This window comes from Pelophylax lessonae (assembly GCF_965119305.1).
Source record: "Pelophylax lessonae genome assembly, chromosome: 2".
Lineage (NCBI taxonomy): Eukaryota > Metazoa > Chordata > Amphibia > Anura > Ranidae > Pelophylax > Pelophylax lessonae.
The window spans coordinates 219714533-219729007 of NC_138769.1; the positions used below are offsets into that span (position 1 = coordinate 219714533).

General features: G+C 43.8%; 1 protein-coding gene across 1 annotated transcript in view; it reads left to right on the forward strand.

Moving 5' to 3' along the window:
- Positions 1-14475, forward strand: part of CD53 (CD53 molecule) — a 72897-nt gene that overhangs the window by 20471 nt on the left and 37951 nt on the right. Inside the window, exon 4 of the mRNA XM_082245981.1 lies at positions 8608-8703. Coding sequence (XP_082102107.1) covers positions 8608-8703 — 96 coding nt within the window. The remainder of the gene's footprint in view (positions 1-8607; positions 8704-14475) is intronic.

The window sequence follows — 14475 nt, forward strand, 5'->3', positions numbered from 1 at the left end:
CCCGCAAGGAAGCTGGGAAGGACTTCAAATCCCATGGTTTCCAAACGTCACTAAGGAGGAGGAGCTGTAGATTCGGGGTAGGGAATATTTTGTTTTCCACTGTAACCCACAGAGGAGGTGTCTTGGGATTGGCCCAGTGCCTCAGTTGTTCCAATTGTGTAGCCCAGTAATAGTCTTGCACGTCCAGGAAGCTTGCCCCACCCACATTTCTTGTGTTTAATAAGAGAGGCGTGGGAGCATCTGGCCCTTTTCCCCCTCCATACGTAAAGCCGTATGGTTTTAAGGGGATGTGTGATATAGTGGGAAGGGACTGGGATAGGGAGTGTCCTAAATAAGTATAGGATCTGGGGGAGTATGAACATTTTAACCGCTGCTAGTCTACCACTCCATGAGAGCTCATTCCCCTGCATATCTTTAAGGTCTTTCTCAATTTTGGAGATTAGACGTGGGTAGTTGGCGGCAATCAGGGAGGATGTAGAGGCAGTCAGATTAATTCCCAGGTACGGGATCCCCTCAGTGGGCCATTGGAATGGGAAGGTGTTTTGTAGTTTATTTTTAATGGCTTAGGGTGTCCCCATGTCCAAAATGAATGACTTGCTGACGTTAATTTTATAGTAAGAAATGCGGCCGAAGTGAGTTAGTACCTGAAAGGCTGTAGATAGGGAGGATTCTGGTTTGGTGAGGAACAAGATGATGTAATCGCAAAGAGATTTATTTTGTGGGTATGCCAACCTATGTGGAAGCCTGTAATCAGGGGATTGGACCTGATCATCTCTGCTAGGGGCTCAATCATCAAGTTAAAGATGGTAGGGAAGAGGGGGCACCCCTGCCTTGTTCCATTCGAGATGGGGAATTACTTAGAGGATATTCCTGCTGTATAAACCTGGGCAGAAGGGTAGAGTACAGAGCTAATACAGAATGTAATATGTTACCTTCAAACCCAAACTTTCTCAATACCTCCCTCATATATGCCCAATGGATGCGGTCGAACGCCTTCTCTGCATCTACTGAGAGAAGCAGAGAAGGCGTCCCAGCCGCCTAAGCATTGTGAATGATGTTGACAATGCGTCTAGTGGCATCCAAAGGGTTGTCTGCCCTGTTCAAAGCCCATTTGGTCCCTCTGTATCAATGTGGGGAGAACTCAATTCAATATAGAAATCGGACGGAAATTAGCAGGTGTTGTAGGCTCCTTGCCAGGCTTAGGCAGAGTTATCACTTGAGCTCTCAGCATCTCAGGGGCAAAGGAGGATGTAAGTGCAGCCTTAGTGAAAACCGTATTTAGGTGAGGGGTCAGTACAGGGGAGAATAGTTGGTAGTATTCATTTGGTAACCCGTCAGCCCCTAGGGACTTACCCTTGGGCAGCGAGCGAATGGTCTGGGAGATTTCCAGATCCGAGAATGCTGCATTTAGTGTAGCCAATTGTTCTTCCGTCAAGGAAGGGAGATGTAATTAAGAGAGGAAAGCTTGGATTTCTGGTACCGTCGGTTGTGGAGTTTGGGGGTCATCCTTAAGGTTATAGAGCTCCCCATAATAGTCCACGAATAAGTCCACAATATCCTGGAGGTTGGTGACATTCTGCTTAGAGGTTGGGTGAATGAGGTGCAACATTTTTGATCTGGTATGAGCAGTTTTGAGTCTACTCACCAGGACCTTGCCCGCTGTGTTGGAGTGGGCGTAATGCATTAATTTGAGTGAGCGTAAGTGTCTGTCATATTGGTCTAGCAACAGGTTCCATAAGGATCCTCTAAGGTTAGTCAAAGTCGCCGAAGTGGAGGGGGTAGGGAGTTTTTTGTTTGGCATCTCTAGGTCATGAATTTCAGAGAGCAGTGATGACATTTTAAGCGAATACTGCTTTTTGGCCCTGGCACTTTGTTGGATACAGATCCCTCTTATGTAGGCCTTATGGGCACACCATAAGGTGAATGGATCGGAAACCGAATCTATGTTAGTGATGAAGTAGTCCTGGAGATGCTGGGAGATAATGCCCAAAGATTGGCGTTCTTGCAGTATTCTAACATTGCATCTCCATCTCTGTGATCTAAGACAAGGGGCCTTTTCCTCGATCACGATTGAAATGGCCGCATGGTCTGACCAAGTGATATCGTGGAGCGAGGAAGAGGGCACTCTCTGCAGAAGCCATTGGTCTGATGAAAAAAAAGTCAATGCGTGAGTATGACTGGTGTCTGGGTGAAAAGTAGGTAAAGTCTTTCTCACCAGCATGTTGACATCTCCATATGTCATTCACACTTTCCCTGTGGAAAAGTTCCCTCGGAGAGTTGTGTCAAGATCTCAGGGTAGTGATGGTGTCCAGGAGTGGGTCAGTCACTGTGTTGAAGTCGCCACAGATTAGGAGCTGACCGTACCTAATGGAGGCGATGGCCTTGAAGAGCTTCCGGAGGAACCTCACCTGTTGAGAGTTTGGAGCAGAGATATTGACAACGGTGAGGGGTGACGAGTTGAAATCTCCCAAGACGATGATAAATCTGCCATCTGCATCCAAGACGGTGCTGCGGAGCTTGAAGTCCATGGAGTGTTTGATAGCCAGGAGGGTTCCCCTCTTTTTTTCTGGAGCACTAGCTAGGAACACATGAGGGTAGTCCCTATGAGAGAGGTATGGTGGCTTGTCTATCTGGAAATGCGTTTCTTGCACACAGGGGATGTCAGCTCGATGAGTAGTTGCCTCTTTCCAGAGTGAGTGCCTCTTAGCCGGATGGTTGAGGCCTTTGGCGTTAACGGACAAGCACATTAGAGGCCTTTTTAGGCATTTGTGTCAGTATGGTAAAGTTGTGGGCTTGGCTGTAAGTTCAAGCGGAGTTCATGGGCATGGAAAAGGTGCTTCGGACCTGCTGATATTACCCAGTCTGATGCTGCAACACAGGATAATTGGGGTGCAGGTAAGTCCAACATGTAAGGTTAAAAAAGGAGCCCATTGGAAGGGCCTTGCGCAAATAAGAACTGCGAGGTGTTAACGGGGGGCAACTGCGGATAGCTTGGTATTCCCATTAGGGAGCCAGGAACTTGGTTGGTGGATGTTGTAGAAGTTCAGGAACCTCCAGTAGTGTGATGTTTATGCTGTCGCTTACGGGAGACTGTTTTGAATTCCTCTACAGTGTGGCGAGGAGGATCGGCCTGCCGGTTCGGTGGAGGCAAGTCGGGAACAACACCCCATTGTTGCAGTACCCGCATGCCCTCCTCAAAGGTAGTGAGGCTTGATGTGACACCATTGTGGGTGACCATTAAGGTGGCTAGGTACTTCCACTTGTGGGGTATTTTGTGGTTTCGCAAGGCCTTGGTCACTGTTGCTAGATTTTTGTATGGGCATATATGGGCATATAACTAGGTGTGTTGTGAGAGATCAGGAAGCATGTGGATAGAGGAGTATGGCTCAGGGAGGGTCTGCATCTGGCAAGACACTGATAGGAGTTTCTCTTTGGTGTTAAAAAAAATGGATCCTCATCAGGACATCTCTTGGAAATTTCCTGTGTGAGATAGGAAAGTTTGGGATCCTATGGATCCTGTCTATGATGAGGTCAGCAGAGGTGAGAGAGGGTATCAAAGTAGAGAATAGTGCATGTGCATATGACAGTAGTTGGTCATTAGGGACAGTCTCCGTAACCCCCCCCCCTTAATTTGAGGTTGTTCCTTCGTGACCTATCCTCTAAATCTGCCAGTTTGTTTTTAATCCATGATATATCCTCTGCCTGGGCCTCTTGCACATCTATCATAGCATTAAAGGAGACTGACACTTCAGATAAAGAGGTTTCAGTCCTGTCAATTTTCACAACAAGGCCTTGCATGTCACATTTAAATTGATTAATGCAGGAAAGCATGTCAGATTGTAGTGATGAGCGGAGGGTGAACAGCATGTCCTTAAGCACTGTATCTGATAAAGGGGCCCCCATTGTAGGGAAGGAGCTGAAGGGATTAGTGGTAGCTGAAGACGCTGAGGCCTGTCCCTGGCTTACCTCCATGCCTGATGTGTGTTGCTCCTGCTGTTCCCTGCGTGCCTTTGATTTGGCAGGGCTCCGTGTGGAGGGAGTGGAAGTGCCTGATGAGTCCCCTGCTCTGGATGGGGCTGGGTGAGTACTTGCTCCCGGATTCCTCTCTGTAGTGTGCAGAGCGGGAGGCTGTGGTTGCGGACCACCGCGGCCTAGAGCTACAAAGAATCTGGCTAATTTGCCGGGTAGCGACGGGTTTTTCTTGTGGCGTGGCATGCCTCATGGTATTGCCTAGGTGATGGGCACAACGGCGGTATGTTACGAGGCTGGAGGTGCTCGATGTCTGTGGATGTTCCTGGTTGCTGGCGGAGCTCGCTTACAGAGCGGCTATTCACGAGCGTTGCGGCCACATTTCTAAAACATTTAATGTCAACAGCTTAATGGAAAAAGAGCTTAACGTACCATATTGTGCCTAAACCTCAATCAATTGTCTTGAAACTTTGCACAGCCTAAAATCTACACTTCCCAAACCTATCCTAGAAGTTTTGTGGATTTTGGTCTCCCACAAGGCAATCTGGGGGACATTAAGTTCTTTTTTGGAGGGGCTTAATGTGGCTTAACGTACAAAAAGAGCTCCGATGTTAACTAATTTCCCCCAAACTTCACACAATAGAAGAGTCTATCTATGTCAAAATATTCTAAAAATTTCAGATCATTTAGTAAATCACACCAAAGGTTATTCACATTAAGCTATATTTTACATTCCTAAAACATTTCATGTCAACAGCTTAATGTAAAAAGAGCTTGCCATACCATAATGTACCTAAACCTCAATCAGTTGTCTTGAAACTTTGCACAGCCTAAGTTCTACACTTCCCAAATCTATCCTTGAGGTTTCATAGATTTTGGTCTCCCACAAGGAAAACTAGGGACATTAAGCTCTTAATGTGGCTTAACGTACAAAAAAGAGCTCAGATGTGAACCAATTTCCCCCAAACTTCATACAATAGAAGAGTCTATCTATTCCAACATATTGTTGACATAGATAGAGACTTCTTTTGTGTGAAGTTTGGGGGAACTAAGTTAACACCTAAGCTCTTTTTTGTACGTTAAGACACATTAAGCTCCCAAAAAATAGAGCTTAATGTCCCTAGTTTTCCTTGTGGGAGACCAAAATCCAAGAAACCTCCAGGATTGATTTGGGAAGTGAAGAACTTAGGCTGTGCAAAGTTACAAGACAATTGGTTGAGGTTTAGGCACATTATGGTATGTTAAGCACTTTTACATTAAACCACATGTTTTTATGGTTGTAAAATATAGCTTAATGTGAATAACTTTTGGTGTGATTTACCAAGTGACCTGAATTTTCAGAATATGTTGGAATAGATTGACTCTTCTATTGTTCGAAGTTTGGAGGAAATTGGTTCACAACTAAGCTCTTTTTTTGTACGTTAAGCCACATTAAGCTTCCAAAAAAAAGAGCTTAATGTCCCTAATTTTCCTTATGGGAGACCAAAATCCACGAAACATCAAGGATAGGTTTGGGAAGTATAGAACTTAGGCTGTGCAAAGTTTCAAAACAATTGATTGAGGTTTAGGTACATTATGGTATGTTAAGGTTTTTACATTAAGCTGTTGACATTAAATGTTTTAGGAATGTAAAATATAGCATAATGTGAATAACTTTTGGTGTGATTTACCAAATGATCTGAAATTTTCAGAACATGTCAACATAGATAGACTCTTCTATTGTGTGAAGTTTGAAGGAAATTGGTTAACATCTAAGCTCTTTTTTGTACATTAAGCCACGTTAAGCTCCCCAAAAAAAGCCCTTAATGTCCCCAGTTTGCCTTGTGGGAGACCAAAATCCACATAACCTCCAGGATAGGTTTGGGAAGTGTAGAACTTAGGCTGTGCAAAGTTACAAGACAATTGATTGAGGTTTAGGCACATTTTGGTACATTAAGCTCTTTTTTACATTAAGCTGTTTACATAAAACGTTTTAGGATTGTAAAAAAATAGCTTAATGTGAATAGCTTTTAGTGTGATTTAGCAAATGAGCTAAAATGTTCAGACTATCTTGGCATCAATAGAGTCTTCTATCGTGTGAAGTTTGGGGAAAATTGGTTAATATCTAAGCTCTTTTTTGTACGTTAAGCCACATTAAGCTCCCCAAAAAACAAGCTTATTGTCCCTAGTTTGCCTCCTGGAAGACCAAAATACATTAAACATCTAGGATAGATTAGGGAAAGTTAAAAACTTAGTCTGTGCAAAGTTTCAGGGCAATTGATTATGGTTTAGATACTATATTACATATTAAGCTACATTAAGCCATTTTCACATTAAATGTTTTAGTATGTCCCTAGCATTATGCAGTGAACACTTCCAAAGACTCAGAAGACTCCATGACATATAAATGACTGGTTCAGTGTACACATTGCAGTGTGCTGCAGGTAATAACTCTCTATTTTAAATAGGGCACTGAAGTTCTACCATTGTACACTGTAGTATAAAAGAAGTTTTATGGTTTTAATATACTGTATATTGGAATGCAATTTTCTTCCTGTAAAAAAAAATATATATATATATATATATATATATATATATATATATATGTGTGTGTGTAAAGTAATGAGTGTACATCTTGTATAACAGTGTAAATTTGCTGTCCCCTCAAAATAACTCAACACACAGCCATTAATGTCCAAACCACTGGCAACAAAAGTGAGTACACCCCTAAGTGAAAATGTTAAAATTGGGCAAATTAGCCATTTTTCCTCCCCGGTGTCATGTGACTGGTTAGTGTTACAAGATCTCAGGTGTGAATGGGGAGCAGTTGTGTCAAATTTGGTGTTATCGCTCTCACTCTCTCATACTGGTCACTGGAAGTTCAACATGGCACCTCATGGCAAAGAACTCCCTGAGGTATGAAAAAAAGAATTGTTGCTCTACATAAAAATGGCCTAAGCTATAAGAAGATTGCCAAGACCCTGAAATTGAGCTTCAGCACGGTGGCCAAGACAATACAGTGGTTTAACAGGACAGGTTCCACTCAGAACAGGCCTTGCCATGGTCGACCAAGGGAGTTGAGTGCACGTGCTCAGCGTCATATGCAGAGGTTGTCTTAGGGAAATAGACATATGAGTTCTGCCAGCATTACTGCAGAGGTTGAAAGGGTGGGTGGTCAGCCTGTCAGTGCTCAGACCATACGCTGCACACTGCATCAAATAGGTCTGCATGGCTGTTGTCCAAGAAGGAAGCCTCTTCTAAAGATGATGCACAAGAAAGCCCACAAACAGTTTGCTGAAGATAAGCAGACTAAGGATATGGATTACTGGAACCATGTCCTGTGGTCTGATGAGACTAAGATAAACCTATTTGGTTTAGGTGGTGTCCAGCGTGTGTGGCGGCAACCAGGTGAGGAGTACAAAGACAAATGTGTCTTGCCTACAGTCAAGCATGGTGGTGGGAGTGTCATGGTTCAGGGCTGCATGAGTGCTGCCGCCACTGGGGAGCTACAGTTCATTGAGGGAACCATGAATGCCATCATGTACTGTAACACACTGAAGCAGAGCATGATCAACTCCCTTTGGAGACTGGGCCCCAGGGCAGTATTCCAACAGGATACAAACCCCAAACACACCTCGAAGATGACCACTGCCTTGTTAAAGAAGCTGAGGGTAAAGGTGATGGACTGGCCAAGCATGTCTCCAGATTTAAAACCCATTAGACAAGCGTCTGTGGGGCATCCTAAAATGGAAGGTGGAGGTACGCAAAGTCTCTAACATCCACCAACTCCATGATTTCGTCATGGAGAAGTGGAAGAAGGCTCCAGTGGCAACCTGTGAAGCTCTGCTGAACTTCATGCCCAAGAGGGTTAGGGCAGTGTTGGAAAATAATGGTGGCCACACAAAATATTGACACTTTGGGTCCAATTTGGACATTTTCACTTAGGGGTGTATTCACTTTTGTTGCCAGCAGGATAGACATTAATGGCTGTGTGTTGAGTTAGGCTCCTTTCACACGGCCGCTCCGTGTGAAAGGTCCGCTGCGGGACTTTTTTTTTTTTTTTACCACGGAGCGGATGACATTTCTGTCATCCGCTCCGTGTGCCCGCATATCATCCCATCCGTTTGCGGATGATATGCGGACATAATGTAAGTATATGGCACTGCGGATGTCAGCGGATGACACCGCTGACATCCGATTTTCCTTCCTTTACGTTTTTTACACGGAAGAAAAAATGGGTTCTGTTCCATTTGTAAAAACGGAACAGAACTGAATGGAGGAAAATCGGGTGTCAGCGGGTGGTATTCCGCTGACACCCGCAGTGCCATTCACTTACATTATGTCCGCAAATCATCCGCAAACGGATTGGATGATTTGCGGACACACGGAGTGGCCGTGTGAAAGGAGCCTTATTTTGAGGGAACAGCAAATTTACACTGTTATACAAGCTGTACACTCACTACTTTACATTGTAGCAAAGTGTCATTTCTTCAGTGTTATCACATGAAAATATATAATAATATTTTTACAAAAATGTGAGGGGTGTACTCACTTTTGTGAGATAACATGTAAATATATATATATATATATATATATATACATATATATATTTGTTTTTGTTTTTTATAATATTTTATTTATTTATATTTTTCTTTTTAGATTGAGCCATATATCACAACGCAGTTGAAAATTAGTTTTGACAAACACAGAGAAAACAACAAAAACGAAACTATTTGGGACGAAATACAGAGGAACGTAAGTGTGACACACATAATGGTTTGAGCTTCTATTATGAGTGTGGATAATACATTCCTGATAATGTAAAGGCTAACGTGCAGCAATCTTCCTATATTAAAAAAAAATAATCTTGATCTTAAAGCTAAACTTAAGGCAAAAAGCTAAGCACATAAATTAAATAAACATATTTGAACAGTTTTTTCCTACCAAACTGTATAGTACTTTATACAGCTTGCATGACTGCGCTAAGCAATAAAATCTGGTCTAGGACCTATCACAACCTGTGATTGAACAATGAAGCAGCAGCAAATTAATTTTTAGCTCCCCTCCTTTACACATGTTTACATGTGCAATGTGCAAAGTCCTACTGTGCACAAGAATACAGGACAACGATAAGTCAGTCAGCTGCCTACTGTATGTATTTAAATTAGATTTCCAGGTTTACTTAGCCTTTAACCACCTCAATACTGGGCACCTTCACCCCCTTTCTTCCCAGACTAATTTCCAGTCATGCTACACTGTACCCAAATGACATTTTTATCATTTTGTTCACACATAGAGCTTTCTTTTGGTGATATTTATTTACCACTGGGTTTTTTATTTTTCGTGATATAAGCGAAAAAAAAAAAACGAAAATTTTGAAAAAAACAATATTTTATATTATTTTCTGTTTCAAAAGAAATCCAACAAATTCACATTTTATCATAAATTTAGGCCAAAATGTATTCTGCTACATGTCTTTGGTAAAAAAAAATATCCTGATAAGTGTATGATAATAGGTTTGTGTGAAAGTTATAGAGTCTACAAGCTAGGCTACGTATTAGTGATCGACCAATATCGTTTTTTCGTTGCCTATACTGATATTTTGCCGATCGCATATCGGTGTCAGCCGATATTAACCAATATTTTCACACATGATAAATTTTCCCAAAAAAACACAAATTTCGACACAAATCTCTTAACAAACATGTTAATCTTTATTTATTAACATTTTTAACATTAAGTGCTCGTTCTTCACACCTTAACTGCATAAAAACTGATAGGAAAACTTCAATTGCAAGGAGTTGGACATTAGCATTTCACATCATCTGTGCATTAATGTATAATAAAGTGCTGCAGTAGTGGACTCACTCACTGCAATATGCATTTTTAATTCACTACTGCAGTGCAGTTAGTGCAAAACTGCTAGGAAAAAAACTAGGCAACAACAACATCTACACAATAAAATACACATACACACTGCACAACTTCTATAAAAAGAGCAAGGCAACAGCTACACATGTCACAGTGGATTGGACTGGACTCTGAGTCAGTGGAGGACTACCTCTGTGTGCAATATGGCACTCACTGCAACTACTGCAGTCAGTGCAATACTGCTAGAAGAAAAGCAAGGCAAGTAGGCAACAGCTACACATGTCACAGTGGATTGGACTGTAGTCAGTGGAGGACTATCTGCACTGCAGTATGGCACTCACTGCAACTACTGCAGTCAGTGCAATACTGCTAGAAGAAAAGCAAGGCAACAGCTACACATGTCACAATACCGCTAGAAGTAAAGCAAGGCAACAGCTACACATGTCACAATGGATTGGACTGGAGTCAGTGGAGGACTCACTGCAGTATGGCACTCACTGCAACAACTGCAGTCAGTGCAATACTGCTAGAATAAAAGCAAGGCAAGTAGGCAACAGCTACACATGTCACAGTGGATTAGACTGGAGTCAGTGGAGGACTATCTGCACTGCAGTATGGCACGCAACTACTGCAGTCAGTGCAATACTGCTAGAAGAAAAGCAAGGCAACAGCTACACATGTCACAATGGATTGGACTGGAGTCAGTGGAGGACTCACTGCAGTATGGCACTCACTGCAACTACTGCAGTCAGTGCAATACTGCTAGAAGAAAAGCAAGGCAACAGCTACACAGTGGATTGGACTGTGTGCACTACCGCTGCAGTAGGGCACTCACTCGCTGGAATAATTTTAAATCACTACTGCACTACTGCAGTAGTGATTTAAAATGATTGCAGCAGTAAGTGGCGTTCTACTGCAGCAGTAGTCCACTGGCACTGACTCCAATCCACTGTCTATGTCTATTTTTTTCTGCGCTGACTGCAGCGGTTAGAAAACCTGTTAGAAAAAAATAGATAGACACAAGCTAGACAGTGGATTGGACAGACCCAGTGGACTGGTGGACAGACACTACTATAGATTAGCTACACTTTTAAATCAATACTCCCAGTTAAGTAGAACAATATTATAGTGCAGGAAGCATAACATTTCAGCATGTTCACCAGTTAAACGGCTTCTTTTCTTTTTATAAATTGCTGCCACTTCACTAAAAACACGCTCACTTGGTACTGAGGAAGGAGGAGCAGAAAGGTATCTTCTAGCATGAGAAGCAAGTCTTTTGTAGCGTGCCTCATTTTCTTTATACCACTGAAGAAGATCACTTCTTCTGTCAACTACTGGTTCCTTTAAATAGAGATGAAGTTCATCATCCAGGCTCATTATTGCCGATTCTGATGAATCCTCTGCATGAGGCCCCAATAAAACGCTGAACATTGCATCTTTTTGACCACAATGAATTTTCTCTTCTGTCTGTTGTCTTTTGGGACATTTTTCTCCTGCATCCTGCTCTTCCACATCAGAAAGCTTCTCTTCTTGTCCTTGACTTTTCTTTTCGTCAGGGGGAACCTCCTGCACCTGCTGTTGAATATCTTCTGTCAGCCATTGCTTTGCCTTGGCCAATACATCATCAGAAGAGAAAGGATGGTTCTTGTATCGAGGATCCAAAAGACATGCAAGCACAACAGTTTTATTCTCCTCATGCTTCTCAAACCTTTTGGCGAGGATGTCCCTTATGGCCTGCCTACATGCTTTGATGCCACATGTGTTGGGTCCTTCATTCTGTTGAAGAAGCATCTTCAGGACTCACACATGGGATCACAGAGGAAACAGATGATTTGTAATGACTCACCTCCAGTGTCACTTCCTCAATGTAGAAAAGGGAAAAGGAAACAGAGAGGCTGTTCCTAAAAAGTGGTTGCAAGAAAGGGATGCTCACAACTGCTAAATTTCAAAAATAAACAACTTTATTGAAAAAATAGGGCACTGTGTAACATATTAGAGCATGCCCCAATCATTGGGGTCATGACATACATAAAAAGATCAAATGCAGTGAAGATAGACATGGGACAGCATTAAAAACATCACAATGACAAAAAAACACACTACTGGCCACACCACCCACCGGGAGTACTGCGACACAGCCTCAGCGATCAACAGCATATGGCCTAACCGGACCCAGTGTTACCGTAATAAATCGCTGAAGGAGTGCCGACATGCCACAGGACCCGCTGCAAAAAAGAGGTGCTTGTGTGAGTGTGGCCGCACTACACAAGACTGAGTAGGTCTGTATACAAATACATTTGGTAGAGAGCAATGCCACTAACTAGATGAGATAAACTATCCAATGAACATAGGAACACACCTACAATGCATCAATAATTTCAATGATCAAATCAGATAGTGACTAATATGCAATCAAAGATGACAGGTAGGTCTCAAAATGGGCTTGGATGTCCCACCAAATAATTGGTAATATGAAGCTAAGGACCTCCTGTTATTATTTCATGTCAGCGAAAACCAATGCGGGGAATAGGGAAGATAAACAGAGCAGTGACTCTTCTAACAATCTCCAGTTCATGGGGAGTTGTGAGTGACTTGTCCATAGTTCATGGAGTGACACGAAGATACCAGGTTGAGCAAAGAGGGATCAGTTGTATCCAGGGGCAGATGAAATGGACCATGTGGCGCTATAAAGTCACTTGATGTGAACCTCAAGCAATGGAGGGGTGATAGTGTTATATTCTCCGTGTTGTGAGAGACACAGGACTCTGGTCTGGAACAACGGTTGTTTATTCAGGACTCACTGTACAGCATTACAGGACAGCTCTGCATATCAATACATCTCTACATGTGTCTAAAGATGGCCACTCTGCCCCTTGACCCTTGTCATCACTCCTGGGTGGAGCCAGCCTTAAAGTGACAGTACATGTGAAACCCTTCAGGACCCTTCAGGTATAACACCTTCCATCCATACCTAAAAAAAAAACAAAAAACAAAAAAAAAAACAACAAAACGAGAACAGGCATAAAACAGTAACTCATAATTGTCCAATACAGTCCTCCAACTCAGGAGATTTACATGGTTTCTTCCATGTCCGGATGTGAGAACAACTTCCAGGGAAGCTCCGGGGAGAAAATGGCAGCGGATCACTTTCGGCGGGCCCGTCGAAAGTCTCGTAACCGGTCTTGCATTTGAAACCGGTCAGGAGGGCGACAGTGTCGTTGAGGACGGGCACCCAGCGACTCGGGGCTGGAGGAAGCAGGGCTGGCCGGAATGGACACCGGCGGGGCCAAGAGGGGATTCCCTAGCTCAGAGGGTGAGCAGACCTCTGGACCAGGGCTGGAGGGCTCTGTTGGAGCTGAGTTCAAAAGTTCAGAGTCTCCCCAAGCATCAGTCTCAATGCCTCCTGATCCGGTAGGAGCAGATCCTTGAGACACTGGAGGTGCAGCCGATGTCAGGGATTCGGGCAGCTGAGAACGAGGACGCAATTGGTCCGCATGCCTTCTGCAAATGGAACCATCTTCCAGGCAGACCCTATACATTTTGGGTCCCAAAGTCTCTGCGACGATAGCAGGAAGCCAACGAGTGTTGGAAGCGCCATAAGATCGGGCCCATACCTTTTGCTGGGCTGTAAACCGGGGAATCTCGTCGTGTTCGACCCTCTTGTCTTGGGACTGCCGTACATGTTCCTGGACCGTTTGAGGGCGGAGCATATCCAAAACAGTCCATGGCTGCCGACCCAAAAGAAGTTCAGCTGGAGTTTTCCCAGTGGTTGCATGTGGTGTGGTTCTGTAAGCAGAAAGGAAGGAGTCCAGCTGCTGGGGTGACAGGGACTGTTGTTTACTTGTAGCCACAGTAGCTTTGAAATAGCGTTTGAAGGTCTGTACAAACCTTTCTGCTTGACCATTTGTAGCCGGGTGGTAAGGTGCGGTCAACTTGTGTTTGATGTTGTGGGCAGTCAGGAAACCCTGAAACTCCTGGCTTGTGAATTGTGCACCGTTGTCTGTGACAATTTCTCTGGGGAATCCAAACGTAGCAGCGAGATGTAACAGTATGGAAATCGTCGCCTTAGTCGTTGGCTGAGTAACAGGAACGACCTCAGGCCACTTTGAATGGGCATCAATAATGATCAAAAAGGTGTGTCCTCTGATCGGGCCTGCAAAGTCCAAGTGTAGGCGAAACCAGGGAACCGTGGGCCAAGTCCAGGGCTGGACGCACCCTCGAGGAGGGTCTCTCGCAGTTTGTGCACATCCAGCACACGCATTCACATATGTCGTGATATCGGAGTCGAGGTTCGGCCACCACACATAGCCTCGGGCCTTTTGTTTCATACGTGTGCCCCCGGGATGACCAGTATGTAGCAATTCCAGAATGTGTCTCCGGAGGGTCTGTGGAACGATCACTCGGTCTCCCCACAAAACACAGTTGCCAGACACAGTTAATTCCAGACGCCTACGGAAGTAAGGCTCATAATCCTGTGTGACAGTTGCAGGCCAACCGTACCGTACCCAGGAGAGTATTGTCTTAAGGAAGGTATCCTTGGCTGTATGGGCTGCTACTTCCCCGGAAGACAGAAAGGACAGGCTGGTGTAACGACAACTCTTGACAGGTGGAGAAGAGTCTGTTAATGTCCTTGTCAGACGGGACATGGCGTCTGCA